The 13,552-nt window shown below is 35.7% G+C and overlaps 1 protein-coding gene across 5 annotated transcripts in view; it reads right to left on the reverse strand.

Annotated features, from left to right (window-relative positions):
• The window catches only part of HEATR5A (HEAT repeat containing 5A), a 201,071-nt gene that overhangs the window by 29,737 nt on the left and 157,782 nt on the right, over positions 1–13,552 (reverse strand). For all 5 annotated transcript variants that reach the window (XM_037834752.1, XM_037834754.1, XM_037834753.1 and 2 more), the window contains 4 exons: positions 7,572–7,817; positions 5,639–5,766; positions 3,066–3,213; positions 1,844–2,116 (listed from right to left, as the gene is read on the reverse strand). In XM_037834752.1, the coding sequence (XP_037690680.1) occupies positions 1,844–2,116; positions 3,066–3,213; positions 5,639–5,766; positions 7,572–7,817 (795 nt within the window). The remainder of the gene's footprint in view (positions 1–1,843; positions 2,117–3,065; positions 3,214–5,638; positions 5,767–7,571; positions 7,818–13,552) is intronic.

Consider the following 13,552-nt stretch of genomic DNA (forward strand, 5'->3'; position numbering starts at 1 on the left):
CAAAACAAAAATCTATTTACTCTCTGATCCCTAAGCTTGTATAGTTTATAGTGAGAATTCCTATAAACAAAACAAAATTATCCCAATGCATTTAGTTCCTTGGTTCAGATAAAAATAATTTGAATAGCAAGGGTTATGTGTAGGCATGTTTGTAAATATACAAAGGAGGAAAAAGGGGAAGTATTGATCTGTATTTAGATTTATTCTGCAACCTATGTATGGTGAGAATAGTGCAACAATATCCTCATCTGTAAAATTTATAACATGGCCACTATTTTGTGATATCAAATATGGTGGCTATAAATATCAGAAAAATAATTACTATTCGGAAACTTAAAAAAAAATAGAGGGGCACGTAGGGAAAAAATATACCTATTGCAAACTAATTACAGTTAGGAGTATTTTAGTGTTCTTTCATCAACAGTAACAAATGTACTATACCAATACTATGAGTCAACACCAATGGAGGGTGGGTAGTTAGGGATATGGGAAGATTTGAAATTCCTTTTTTTCGTCTGTATTTCTTTTCTGGAGTAATGAAAATGTTATAAAAATTGAAAAAAAAATTAATTGTGGTGATGGATGTACAGCTGTATGATGGTACCAGGGGCTTGATTGTACACTTTGGATCTTTGGATAATTGTATGGTATGTGAACGATTTCAATAAATAAAAAATAAAAAAAAAAAAGAAAAAAACTCTTTTCAAGGAATTTATAGAGATCTACCAAGTGCAAAATATTAAAGTTTTCATGACTACAAAGAAGTTGCTAAATCAGGTGTAAATTTAAAATGAAAGGGAAGAGAATAAAGCTAAAACGGTCAATTTAATTTTCTCAGATATTACTCAACAAAACTTGTGCCATATATTTTCAATCCTATTCCTCGGACATTGATTTTTTTCTGCCACTCTTGTTATAAGCCAGGTGTGAGAATAAGGAGAATAGATTTTAATTCAGATTGAACCTTGACATCATGAAATAGCACATAAAATAGCACATAAATTGGTCAAGACATATTTAAGCAGAAATATACTTACCAATTATATGCTAGATTCCCTAGAGTACAAAAAATTAAGTTGGAAATAAGGCGTGTCTTTCTCTGGGTATGTATATATGTGTATTTACATCTCTATTTATATTTATATAATTTTATCATAATCTAATTGCATAAAATGCCTCTATATGACTTATAAAAGCTATATATCTGACTTACAGAAGCAACCTGTGTGTGTGTGTGTGTAGCAACAAAATTCAGTGAGCTAGAAATTTTAGGGAAGGCTTTACAGATGAGGTAGGCCTGGAGCTAAACTTTGAAGGAAGGCAGAATTTTAAAAAGTAGAGAAGGGATGGGGATCTTTTCAGATCAAGTAACAACCATGGTTGATAGCACAGAAACAGGAACGAGCATGGAGACTTCTGGGTATAAGATTCTCACAGAAAGAGTCAGGAGGAGGTAATGACTCAACCGAGACATAAAGAGAGCCTTAAATTTTGTATTCGAACTGGCTATTGTGACAAACTTGTTATCACTGAGGCAGGGTAAGTTCATTAGAACTTTTATACCAAGAAATGCCCAAGATTTAATAATTGCCAGTGACTGATGTAAAACATTTTTCATTATAGAAAAACACATCTATCTATAGTACTTGCTATCCATTTTCATGATTTTAATAACACAAGTTAGTAAAATGTAATGTTTATTTTAGATGATTAAAAACCATACCCAAATCTTTCAGTTAACGTTAATTTAACAAGAACAAGATTAGCAACTAGAATCCATTATCTGCCATAACTATTTCTCTTCCTTCAAGATCAAGTAAAGCAATCGTATACCACAGCGTACCTTCAGGAGAGCACACCGCAGGAAGTTCAGAGAGGATAACCAATGCAGCTGAAACCAATCTACTTCCATCTTCTGAAAGCATGTGTGGTTTTGTAGCTTTTACTCCTGGGCTCCCTGTCAATTTAGGATTTAGTTCTGGGAGTTGTCTAACAAGAATGCATACACACAATTCTAGTGTTGCAAAGACCAAAGACTTCCCAGGCACAAGTCCTCCTGTGTCCTTTCCTTCTCCAAACTCTGGTAGGGTTTCCTTTTCAGCAGCCCCATCATCAACTAAAAGAAAAAACAGTGTTTACTTTATCAAAAGAAAAAAAAAAGCTATTGCATTAAAAAAAAATTAGCTTCAACGTAGTTATTTTAGGTTATCCTGTTTTTCTTATTCCATAGTTTGGTTGTGGTTTGTTAATTTTCTTGGGGTATGGTAGGAACATGTTGGAAGCAATGTAGTTATTTTAGGTTAGGTTATTTGTTTTTCTTAATCCTTTGTTTTGTTTGAAGTGTGTTTTTTTTTTTTTGTTTTAATTTTTCAATAAATAAAGTTAAAAAAAAGTGTTTAATAAATATTTTGCATTTACTTTGCTTCTGGTAGAAGATAATTTAGTTCATTTCTGTTACAGGTAACACATTTAGATGGCTATCTTGGGTGTTAAAAGCCTGAAAGAGAAAGCAGTTATGGAGGTAAAAGCTACTATCTTTATTATTATGATTTCTTATTGCACTGGATCAACAGAAAACCTTGGTAACCCTCTCAGCCTTACAATATTGTCTGGTTACCTCCTTGCTATACAGAATGCGAACCTGATAGCTGGAGCTCCAACAGTTCCCCTGTAACCTTAAATGTTGATAGTGGTGAAGCAGAGGATAGACGCCTAGGTTCCTGATGTCTTTAAGAAGCTACAATGGTAGTAGTGTTTTCCCATGTTCATTAGTAAGTAGTTGTGGCCAAAGCAAGTACTCTATCAGTTAGCAAGTACTCTATCAGTTTAAAGGATTCCCATGACAAGCTCTGTTAAAATTCCAATTTCCTCAAACAACAGTAGTTAGCTACTGTCAATTATCGAGGTTACCATGTAGAGTGAGTGAGAGGACTTAAAGCCATGGCCAGAGAGATTATATTTGTTATTATACACAATAGATTATCATAAATACATAGATACATAAGTAATGCCTTTTAAAAAAATGATGGTATGTAATCAATTAGGCACTAAGAGTTAACACTTACCTTCTGCACTTCGTCTTTTCTCCTTCACATGCTCTTGAGCTGCACAGATAATCTGCCTTACCACTTCAAGTGAAGCCAATTGAATGGAAGGTGATTCTCTGGTCAAAATTACTCGATGCAGCACATTTAATAACTCGATACCCAAGTCCTATCATAGAAAACATTTAGGAGAAACTATTGGATACCCCATACTACTTTTTTTTGAGGGGGGGAGGACAACTGTATTGGATAACCAATACTATTCTGGGGGGAAGGTAGTGGGGTTTCAAAATGACAGTGTTAAATGCCATGACAAAATTCAGAAAAAGAAAATATAAACTGGTCACAAAACATAAATCAAAGTGTTAGTTCATTTTAATAGTATCTAATAAAGTTCCTACTTAAAACTGCATTAGTAAAGTAATTAAAAAAAAAAAAACCCACTCATTTCACAAGGAACCATTTACAACAAACAGGTGAACTTAAATCATTAGTCTTTAAAAAAATACTGGCTAATTTTTCCTATAGTAAATTCTAGAAACAGTAATATACACTATCTCATTTAATGTTCTTTCTTATATTTCGCAAAAAAAGCAGCTAAACTTTGGGAATGTTTACTTTCTGAAATAGGGCTATGTAACACTTGCTCCACTTTAAATCAACTCCAGATTGCTCTTTAGTCCAATGTTGTAGGAGATAGCACTATGAGAAAAGATCATTTTCTCACAGGTCATAACTGGGAAAAAAGAAAAGGAAATTGCCAAAACAAGATGGAAATTTTGGCTAAAAGATTACAAGAGCCACCATGTAGATTCCAAGATTTATATATTAAGGCTTTCCAATAATAGATAATAAAAATGAAGAAGTATGACAATAAAGGTGTATTTTAAATTAATATAAATAGAATGTATATTGCTCTGAAGAATAAATACAGGGGATAATAGTACTTCACTCCTTTTTCCATTGTCTTTCCTATCATTCAGTCTGGTTGCTTTCTTTTACCTTTGAAAGTAACAAAGTACAGCTGTTATTATAATATTAGTTTTAACATACAGGGTAAACCAGCACAAGAGTTTAAAATTTATTCAAGCCCACACTAAGTCAGGTAGGAACCCAATGTTTTAAACCTCATAAAGAACAGTTTAGTTAGTTAAATTGCAGGTAGTCTACAAGAGAGAATATCAGATCACCACTTTTCTTAACACTCAGGAGTCAGTGATGAAAAATTAATATACGGGACAATACATAATGCTAAGGGTGCCTGGTCAATGCATAGCTGTCCTTAAGAAAAGCAGTCAAAGAAGTGCCATGCTTGGCACAGTAATCCTTTTATGATGGCTTTTAAATGGGTCAAAGATTTAGTGTCTGACTCCATTTATAGGCTGGCCAGCAATCTTTTAAAAAGACCTGGAGAGATGCTGCCCTCCCCTCTACATGGGACCTGACTCCCAGGGGTGTAAATCTCCCTGGCAATGCACGATATGACTCCTGGGGATGAATCTGAACCTAGCATCGTGGGATTGAGAACATCTTGACCAAAAGGGGGATGCGAAATGAAACAAAATAAAGCTTCGGTGGCTGAGAGATTTCAAATGGAGTTGAGAGGTCACTCTGGTGGACATCCTTACGCACTAGACAGATAACACTTTTTATGTTTTAATATATTGGAATAGCTAGAAGTAAATACCTGAAACTACCAAACTCCAACCCAGTAGCCTTGTCTCTTGAAGACAATTGTATAACAATGTAGCTTATAAGGGGTGACAGAGTGATTGTGAAAACCCTGTGGATCACACTCCCTTTATCCAGTATATGGATGGATGAGTAGAAAAGTGGGGATAAAACCTAAATGAAAAATAGGGTGGAATGTGTGTGTATGTGTGTGTGTGTGTGTGTGTGTGTGTGTGTGTGAGTGATCTGGGTGTTCTTTTTTTTTTTTATTTTTTATTCTGATTCTGATTCTTTCTGGTGTAAGGAAAATGTTCAAAAATAGATTGGGGTGATGAATGCACAACTATATGATGGTACTGTGAACAGCTGATTGTACACCATGGATGACTGTATGGTATGTGAATATATCTCAATAAAACTGAATTAAAAAAAAAAAAAAAGACCTGGAGAGAGAACTCAGCCCAGTAGGAATAATTTGTAATGGACAATAACCATATGGAACCAACAGATCCTTTCTTGGGGAAATGGAAAATAATATATAGAACTATATGAAGAGGAGGGTACACAGAAGCAGAGAGAGACACCGAGGGAAAGCCATAAGTGACAAGTGACTACTGTATTGGGCAATGAAGATAAAGAACCTTCCCATAATCTCAGAAAGTTTAACTGAACAGAGCTGCTATAGAGTGGTTAGCTGATTACAGCAGAAGCAGAGAGATAGTGGCAGAGTTATTCAGAGGCATGGTTTCTCCTGGGTCATCACAGCTGCTGATGCCGATGGCCTTCCAGTTCTGAGGCCTAGCTGTGCAGCTGCTTAATTTTCTTTTTTATTTCTTTGTGTTTATTCTCTGTTCACTGAAGTAACCTGATTGTGTTTCTGTTCCCTGAAATCCTCAGGAGCCTAACAAAAAACAAGAAATCACCTGGTCACTGCCAATTTTAGATCTGGGCCAAGGAACATCTAGAAGGGCCTGTAAAGCATGTAAACAAGCAGTAAGGCTTTCCATGGTTGCATCTGAGCGTAAGGAACATAGAAATTCCACACTGATTCCTGCAGAAAGCAGAAAAAGAAAATTGGTGTCATTTAGATTTTTAGTTTATGAAGTTAGATACTTAATCTACTATCTGAACAATAAGATGTACAAATAAATTTAGTAAAAAGTCAAGCCAAATAAACCATAACGAACCATAATGAACTTAACACTCAAACCATTTAAGCCATCTGGCAAGTCCCCTAAAAGTTTGTTTTTGTTTACAGGTATATAAGGAATAAACTCAACTAGGCTTTGGGCACTATTGCTTAGCTGCTGTGAAATAGTTCAAAGATGCATATATCACAATACAATTGTATCAGAAACTTAATATGAAGAGTTTCATGTCATAAGGTAATTTTTTGAGTTAATTTATTTAGTGATTGCTGTGTATTAGGGACTGTGCTTTACATATATTATTTAATTCTCACAGTACCTGATGAAGTGGGTAATATTATTAACACACATTTTGAGACAGTAAAATCAGCACAGAACCCTTAGGTAATTTTGTTTGCTCAAGGTCAGTTACAATGTGACATACCAAGAATTTGATCTCAGATAGTCAAACTGCTCATCTTGTGTGCTTAATAACTCTGCAATCTTCATTCTATAATAGTTTGGTTTTGAAAAGCTCTCATCTCAAGGCAAATAGAAACAAAATATTAATATACCCAAGTATACAGGAAATCTGGTCATGCCTGGCATACACAGGAATAATTATAGAAGTGCTAAGAATCATAAATCTTACTTAATTCAATCATTTACCTTTATAATCCTCACATATCATTTGAAAAATAATTTCTTTACAGGTAGTGATTTATGGTTTACTGTAATGGTTTGGATGTATTATGTCCCCTCAAACGCCATGTTCTTTGGTGCAATCTTGTAGGGGCAGAAGCAGTGTTAATTAGGTTGGAACCTTATGATTGAGTGTGACCCACCCAACTGTGAGTGACATCTTTGATTAGGGTGTGACTTCTTGACTGAATGTTTCCATGGAAATGTGGCCCCACCCATTCAGGGTGGGTGTTGATTAGTTCAGTGGAGTCCTATAAAAAGAGCTCACAAACAGAGGGACCTCAGAGCAACTGAGAGTGGCATTTTGGAGAGGAGCTGCAGCTTAAAGAGACATTTTGAAGATGGCCCTTGAAAGCTGACTCTGACATTTTGGAGAACACTATTTTGAAATGCAACCTGGGAGCAAGCAGATACCAGCCACATGCCTTCCCAGCTAACCGAGGTTTTCCAGACACCATCAGTGTTCTTCAGTGAAGGTACCCTACTGTTGATACCTTTGTTTGGACATTTTCATGGCCATAAGACTGTAACTTTGTGACAAAATCCCCCCCCCCCCCCCCCTTATAACAGCCAATCCATTTCTGGTATTTTGCATAATGGCAGTATTAGTAAACTGGAACATTTACCTACTGAAAATTAGAAACAAAGTACATCTGTAATTATACTACTGTTTTAACACACAGGTTAAACAAGCACAAGAGTTTAAAATACACACACACAGACATACACATTGAGAAACTCAGACATTTGTAGACACCACACGGATCTTTTAAAAATCATGTGGAAAAGGCTAGGCTTCTCCTACAATTCTGTAATTTCTATAATTCATTCCACTTGATGCTGAAGCCAACTTATAACAGGATTCTAGACTTAAAAATTTTGTAATTTTATAAAATGTATGTACATTTATTCAGTTAAATCAAGAATATCACCAACACCTAAAAAAGAATGAGGTGATGGTCACCAAGAGCTTCTAAGTAGTAAACACAACTGAAGGATAGGATAACCCTATGAGCACTTTACTGACCTAAAATAAGATGAAATCTATCAGTGTAGACATCCTCAGGTGATTTCACTGTAGCCCCAGATGATGAATCCTGACACATGGAAGTTGGTGTAACAGGCCTTGAGAGATGAGATGCTCCTTCATGTGGGTCAGCAGTGAAGTCTGTGCCCGTAAGCCACAATGCTGTAGCATGGAGGATAAGTGCCCAGGAGTTGTAATAATGCAGTTTTGCATTTTCACTAGTCTCCGCTGTGTAGAAAGCACCTCCTATTAAAAAAGGAAGAAAACAGTTTCAGGATGAATAAAACAAGAGGTTAGCTTCTGATACATTTTGTCTCTTCTATATTACAAGATATAGACACTTGCATCTCCTCCAAAAGATCCTTTGCACTCCTTTCCAGTCAGTCCCCTATACTACAAGGCAGCTACTTTATTACCACAGATTAGTTTTGCCTGTTCTTGGACATGATATAAATGGAAATACATAGAATGCACTCATGCTTTTTTTTTTTAATTCCCTTTCAACTATTTTATTGATATAGTGTTTGCAATAAACATTCCTTTATGCAACTGACAGGGAAATATATATCATTCATAGTTTGGTAACTCAGACTTTTGAGTTTTCTCTTAGTGAAGGTATTTTTCAGAGCTTTAACTATATATCCTAATATGTGGCTGCTTCGTGTGTGTCAAAAAAATTTTTTTTTAAATTATAGAAGTTGTAGGTTTACAGAAAAATCACGTAAAAAATACATGATTCTCATATTGGTGGCACTTTGCATTACTGTGGTATCTTTGTTACAATTGGTGTAACAATATTAAAATTGTATGATTACTTACCATCCATAGTTTACATTAGGTGGTATTAGGTTAATAATACCGTCCTATTTACACCTTACATTAGTGTGGTACATTTGTAATAATTCACCAAAGAACATTTTTATACTATTAATTATAGTCCATCGCTTACTTTTAATATGGTTCACTGTGTTTTACAGTCCCATGTTTTTTATCTTTTAATTTTCATTCTAATAATATATATTCTACCTAAATTTCCCCTTTTAACAATATTTGCATATATGATTCAGTACAGTTAAATATTCACAATTTTGTGCTAACAACGCCATCATCCATTACCAAAAGTTTACAATCAACCTAAATAGACACTCTGTACAAATCAAGAACTAACTCCCCATTCTTTACCCCCAACCTAGTGCTAGTAACCTATATCCCAGATTCTAACTCTATGAGTTGGCTCATTATAATTAGTTCATATAAGTGAGGGCAGACAATATATTTCTTTTTGTGTCTAGCTTATTTCACTCAGTATAGTGTTTTCAAGATTGATCGATGTTGTCACACATATGAGGACTTCATTCCTTTTTATGGGTGAATATTCCTTTGTATGTATATACCACATTTTGTTTATCCATTTGTAAGTTGATGGACACTTGGGTTGCTTCCATTGTTTGGCAACTGTGAATAATGCCACTAAGAATGGTGTACAAATATCTGTCCCTGCTTTCATTTATTTTCAGTATGTACCTAGTAGGAGGATTGGCAGCTTATATGGTAATTCTATACTTAGCTTCCTGAAGAACTGCCAAATTGTCTTCCGAAGCAGCTGTACCATCCTACATTCCCATCAACAATGAATGAGCATTCCTATTTCTCCCCATCCTCTCCAACACACTTGTAATTTTCTATATATTTTTGAATAGTAGCCATTCTAGTTGGGTGTGAAATGGTATTTCGTTGTGCATTTTCCTAATAACTAGTGATATTGAGCATCTTTTCATGTGCTTTGTGGCCATTTGTATATCCTCTTTGGAGAAATGTCTATTCAAGTCTTTTGCCCATTTTAAAAATTGGTTTGTTACTCTTTTTGTTCTTGAGTTGTAGGATTTCTTTGTATATTCTCAATATTAAGCCCTTATGAGATATGTGGTTTCCAAATATTTCTAAATTTGTGTAAGTTGCCTTTTTACATTCATGATAAAGTCCTTTGATGTTCAACAGTTTTTAATATTTATGAGGTTGCACTTATTTATTTTTTCTTTTATTGTTTGTGCTTTGTGTGTAAAGTCTAAGAAACCATTGCCTAACACAAGATCCTGAAGATGTTTCCCTACATTTTCCTCTAGCAGTTTTATAGTCCTGGTTCTTATATTGAGGTCTTTGATTCATTTTGAATTAATTTTTGTATATGGTGTGATATAGGGTTTCACCTTCATTCTTTTGCTTATGCTTATCCAGTTCTCCCAGCACCAATTGTTGAAGAGATTATTCTTCCCCAGTTGAGTGGACTTTGCAGCCTTGTCAAATATCAATTGGTTATAGTTGTGAGGGTCTATTTTTGAACTCTCAATTCAATTCCATTGGTCTATATATCTATCCTTGGGCCAGTACCATGCCATCTGAGCCACTGTAGCTTTTTAATATTCTTTAATGTCAGGAAGTGTGAGTCTTCCAACTTCCTTCTTCTTTTACAAATTATTTTTGATGATTTCAGGTCCCTCACCTTTCTAAATAAATTTGATAATCTGTTTCCCCATTTGTGCAAAGTAGGTTGTTGCAATTTTGATTGGGATTATGTTGAATCTTTAAATCATTTTGGGTAGAATTAACATCTTACGGATATTTAGTCTTCTATTCCATGAACACAGAAGGTCTTTCCATTTATTTAGGTGTTCTTCGATTTGTTTTGGCAATGTTTTGTAGCTTTTTCTGTGTACAAGTCCTTTACATCCTTGGTTACATTTATTGTCAGATGTTTGATTCTTTTAGCTGCTATTATAAACGGATTCTTTTTCTTGATTTCCTCCTCAGATTGCTCATACTAGTGTATAGTAACATTACTAATATTTGGGTGCTGATTTTATACCCCTGCACTTTGTTGAAGTCATTTATTAGCTCTAGCAGTGTTCTTGGAGATTTTTCAGGACATTCTTTATATAGGATCATGTCATCTGCAAATAGTGAAAGATTCATTTCTTCCACTCCAGTTTGGATGTTTTTTATTTCTTTTTCTTGCTTAACTGCTCTGGCTAGAATTTCCAGCACAATGTTGAATAATAGTGATTGACAGTGAGCATCTGTTCTGGTTTGCTAATGCTGCCATTTTGCAAAACACCAGAAATGGATTGGCTTTTATAAAGGGGATTTATTTGGTTACAAGGTTAGCCTTAAGGCCATAAAGTGTCCAAGGTAAGGCATCAATAACAGGGTACCTTCACTGGAGAAAGACCATTGACATCTGGAAAATCTCTGTTAGCTGGGAAGGCACATGGCTGGCATCTGTGTGCTCCCAGGTTGTGTTTCAAAATGGCGTTCTCCAAAATGTCTCTGTGTCAGCTTCCTGGGGCAGACTCTGGACTAGTACCTCAAAAGCATCAGCAAAACTCTGCGTTCAATGGCTGTCTTCAAAATGTCTCTGTAAGTTGCAGCAGCAAGCTCCTTCTGTCTGAGGTCTCATGTAGGGCTCCAGTAAACTAATCAAGGCCAGTGCTGAATGGGGAGAGCCACATTTCCATGGAAACATTCAATCAAGAGGTCACACCCTAATCAAACGTGTCACTCACAGTTGGGTGGGTCATATGTCCATGGAAACAGCCTAATCCAAAGATTCCAACCTAATCAACACTAATACATCTGCCCCCACAAGATTGCATTAAAGAATACGGCTTTTTCTGGGAGACATAATATATACAAACCAGCATAGCATCCTTGTCTTGTTCCAGGTCTTACAGGGAAAGTTTTCAGTCTTTCGCCACTGAGTACAATTCTAACTATGAGTTTTTCATATATGCCCTTTATCATGTAGAGGAAATTTCCTTCTGTTCCTATTTTTTCAAAGTGTTTTCATCAAGAAAGGTTGCTAGATTTTGTCAAAAGGCTTTTCGGCATCAACTGAAATGATCATGTGTTTTTTTCCCCCTCCTTTTGTTAATGTGGTATATTACATTACTTACTTTTCTCATGTTGAACCACCACTCTTGCATACCTGGGATAAAACCTACTTGATCATGGTATATAATTCTTTTCATACGCCGCTGGATTAGATTGTTAGTATTCGGTTACGAATTTTTGCAACATATTCGTAAGACATATTAGTCTTAAGTTCTTTTTTGTGGTATCTTTATCTGGCTTTGGTAAGAGGGTACTGTTGGCATCATAGAGTGAATTAGGGAGTATTCCCTCCTTTTCAATTGTTTTTAAGAGTTTGAGCAGGAATGGTATTAATTCTTCTTGGAAAGATTGTTAGATTCACCTCTAAATCCATCTGTTCCTGGTCTTTTTGTTGTTGTTGGGAGGTTCTAGGTCTAGTTCATTTATCATATTATTCAAGTTCTGTTTCCTTATTGTTCTTTTGCTAGATGTTCTATCTATTGATGAAAGTTAAAGTCTAACTATTATTGTAGAGATGTCTGTTTCTCCTTCAGTTTTGCCAGTGTTTGCCTCATGTATTTTGGGGCACCCTGATTAGGTGCAAAAATATTTATGATTGTTATATCTTCTTGGTGGATTGCCCCTTTTATTAATATATATTATCCTTTGCCTCTTATAACAGTTGTTGACTTAAAATTGTTTTTTTCCGATATTAGTATAGGTACTCCAGCTCTTTTGGTTACTATCTGCATGGAAAATTTTTCTCCATCCTTTCACTTTCAGCCTATTTCTGTCTTAGGTCTAAAGTGAGTCTCTTACAAACAAAATATATTTGGATCATGCTTTTTTATCCATTCTGCCAATGTGTGTCTTTTGACTGGGTAATTTAACCATTAATATTCAGCGTTATTACTGTAAAGGCAGTATTTACTTCAGCCATTTTGTCCTTTGGCTTTTATATATCATATCTTATTTTTGGTCTCTCTTTTACTTTCTTGCAACCTCCTTTTCTGTATAGTTTATCTTTTGTGATGTATATGTAACCAATCCCTTTCTCAATTGTTTCTGTGTATTTTATTTTATCTTCATTTTATTGAGATATATTCACATACCACACAGTCATACAAAACAAATCGTACTTTCGATTGTTTACAGTACCATTACATAGTTGTACATTCATCACCTAAATCAATCCCTGACACCTTCATTAGCACACACACAAAAATAACAAGAATAATAATTAGAGTGAAAAAGAGCAATTGAAGTAAAAAAGAACACTGGGTACCTTTGTCTGTTTGTTTCCTTCCCCTATTTTTCTACTCATCCATCCATAAACTAGACAAAGTGGAGTGTGGTCCTTATGGCTTTCCCAATCCCATTGTCACCCATCATAAGCTACATTTTTATACAACTGTCTTCGAGATTCATGGGTTCTGGGTTGTAGTTTGATAGTTTCAGGTATCCACCACCAGCTACCCCAATTCTTTAGAACCTAAAAAGGGTTGTCTAAAGTGTGCGTAAGAGTGCCCACCAGAGTGACCTCTCGGCTCCTTTTGGAATCTCTCTGCCACTGAAGCTTATTTCATTTCCTTTCACATCCCCCTTTTGGTCAAGAAGATGTTCTCCGTCCCACGATGCCAGGTCCACATTGCTCCCCGGGAGTCATATTCCACGTTGCCAGGGAGATTCACTCCCCTGGGTGTCTGATCCCATGTAGGGGGGAGGGCAGTGATTTCACCTTTCAAGTTGGCTTAGCCAGAGAGAGAGGGCCACATCTGAGCAATGAAGAGGCATTCAGGAGGAGGCTCTTAGGCACAACCATAGGGAGGCCTAGCCTCTCCTTTGCAGCAACCGTCTTCCCAAGGGTAAAACCTATGGTAGAGGGCTCAACCCACCAAACCACCAGTCCCCTATGTCTGTGGTCATGTTAGCAACCATGGAGGTGGGGTAGGCGAATACCCCTGCATTCTCCACAGGCTCCTCAAGGGGGCACTACATCTTTTTTTTCCTTGTTTTTCTTTTTTTTTTTAAACTTTCCCTTCTTTTTTAAATCAACTGTATGAAAAAAAAATTAAAAAGAAAACATACAATAAAAGAACATTTCAAAGAGACCG

Source organism: Choloepus didactylus, chromosome 4 (assembly GCF_015220235.1).
Source record: "Choloepus didactylus isolate mChoDid1 chromosome 4, mChoDid1.pri, whole genome shotgun sequence".
Taxonomy (NCBI): domain Eukaryota; kingdom Metazoa; phylum Chordata; class Mammalia; order Pilosa; family Megalonychidae; genus Choloepus; species Choloepus didactylus.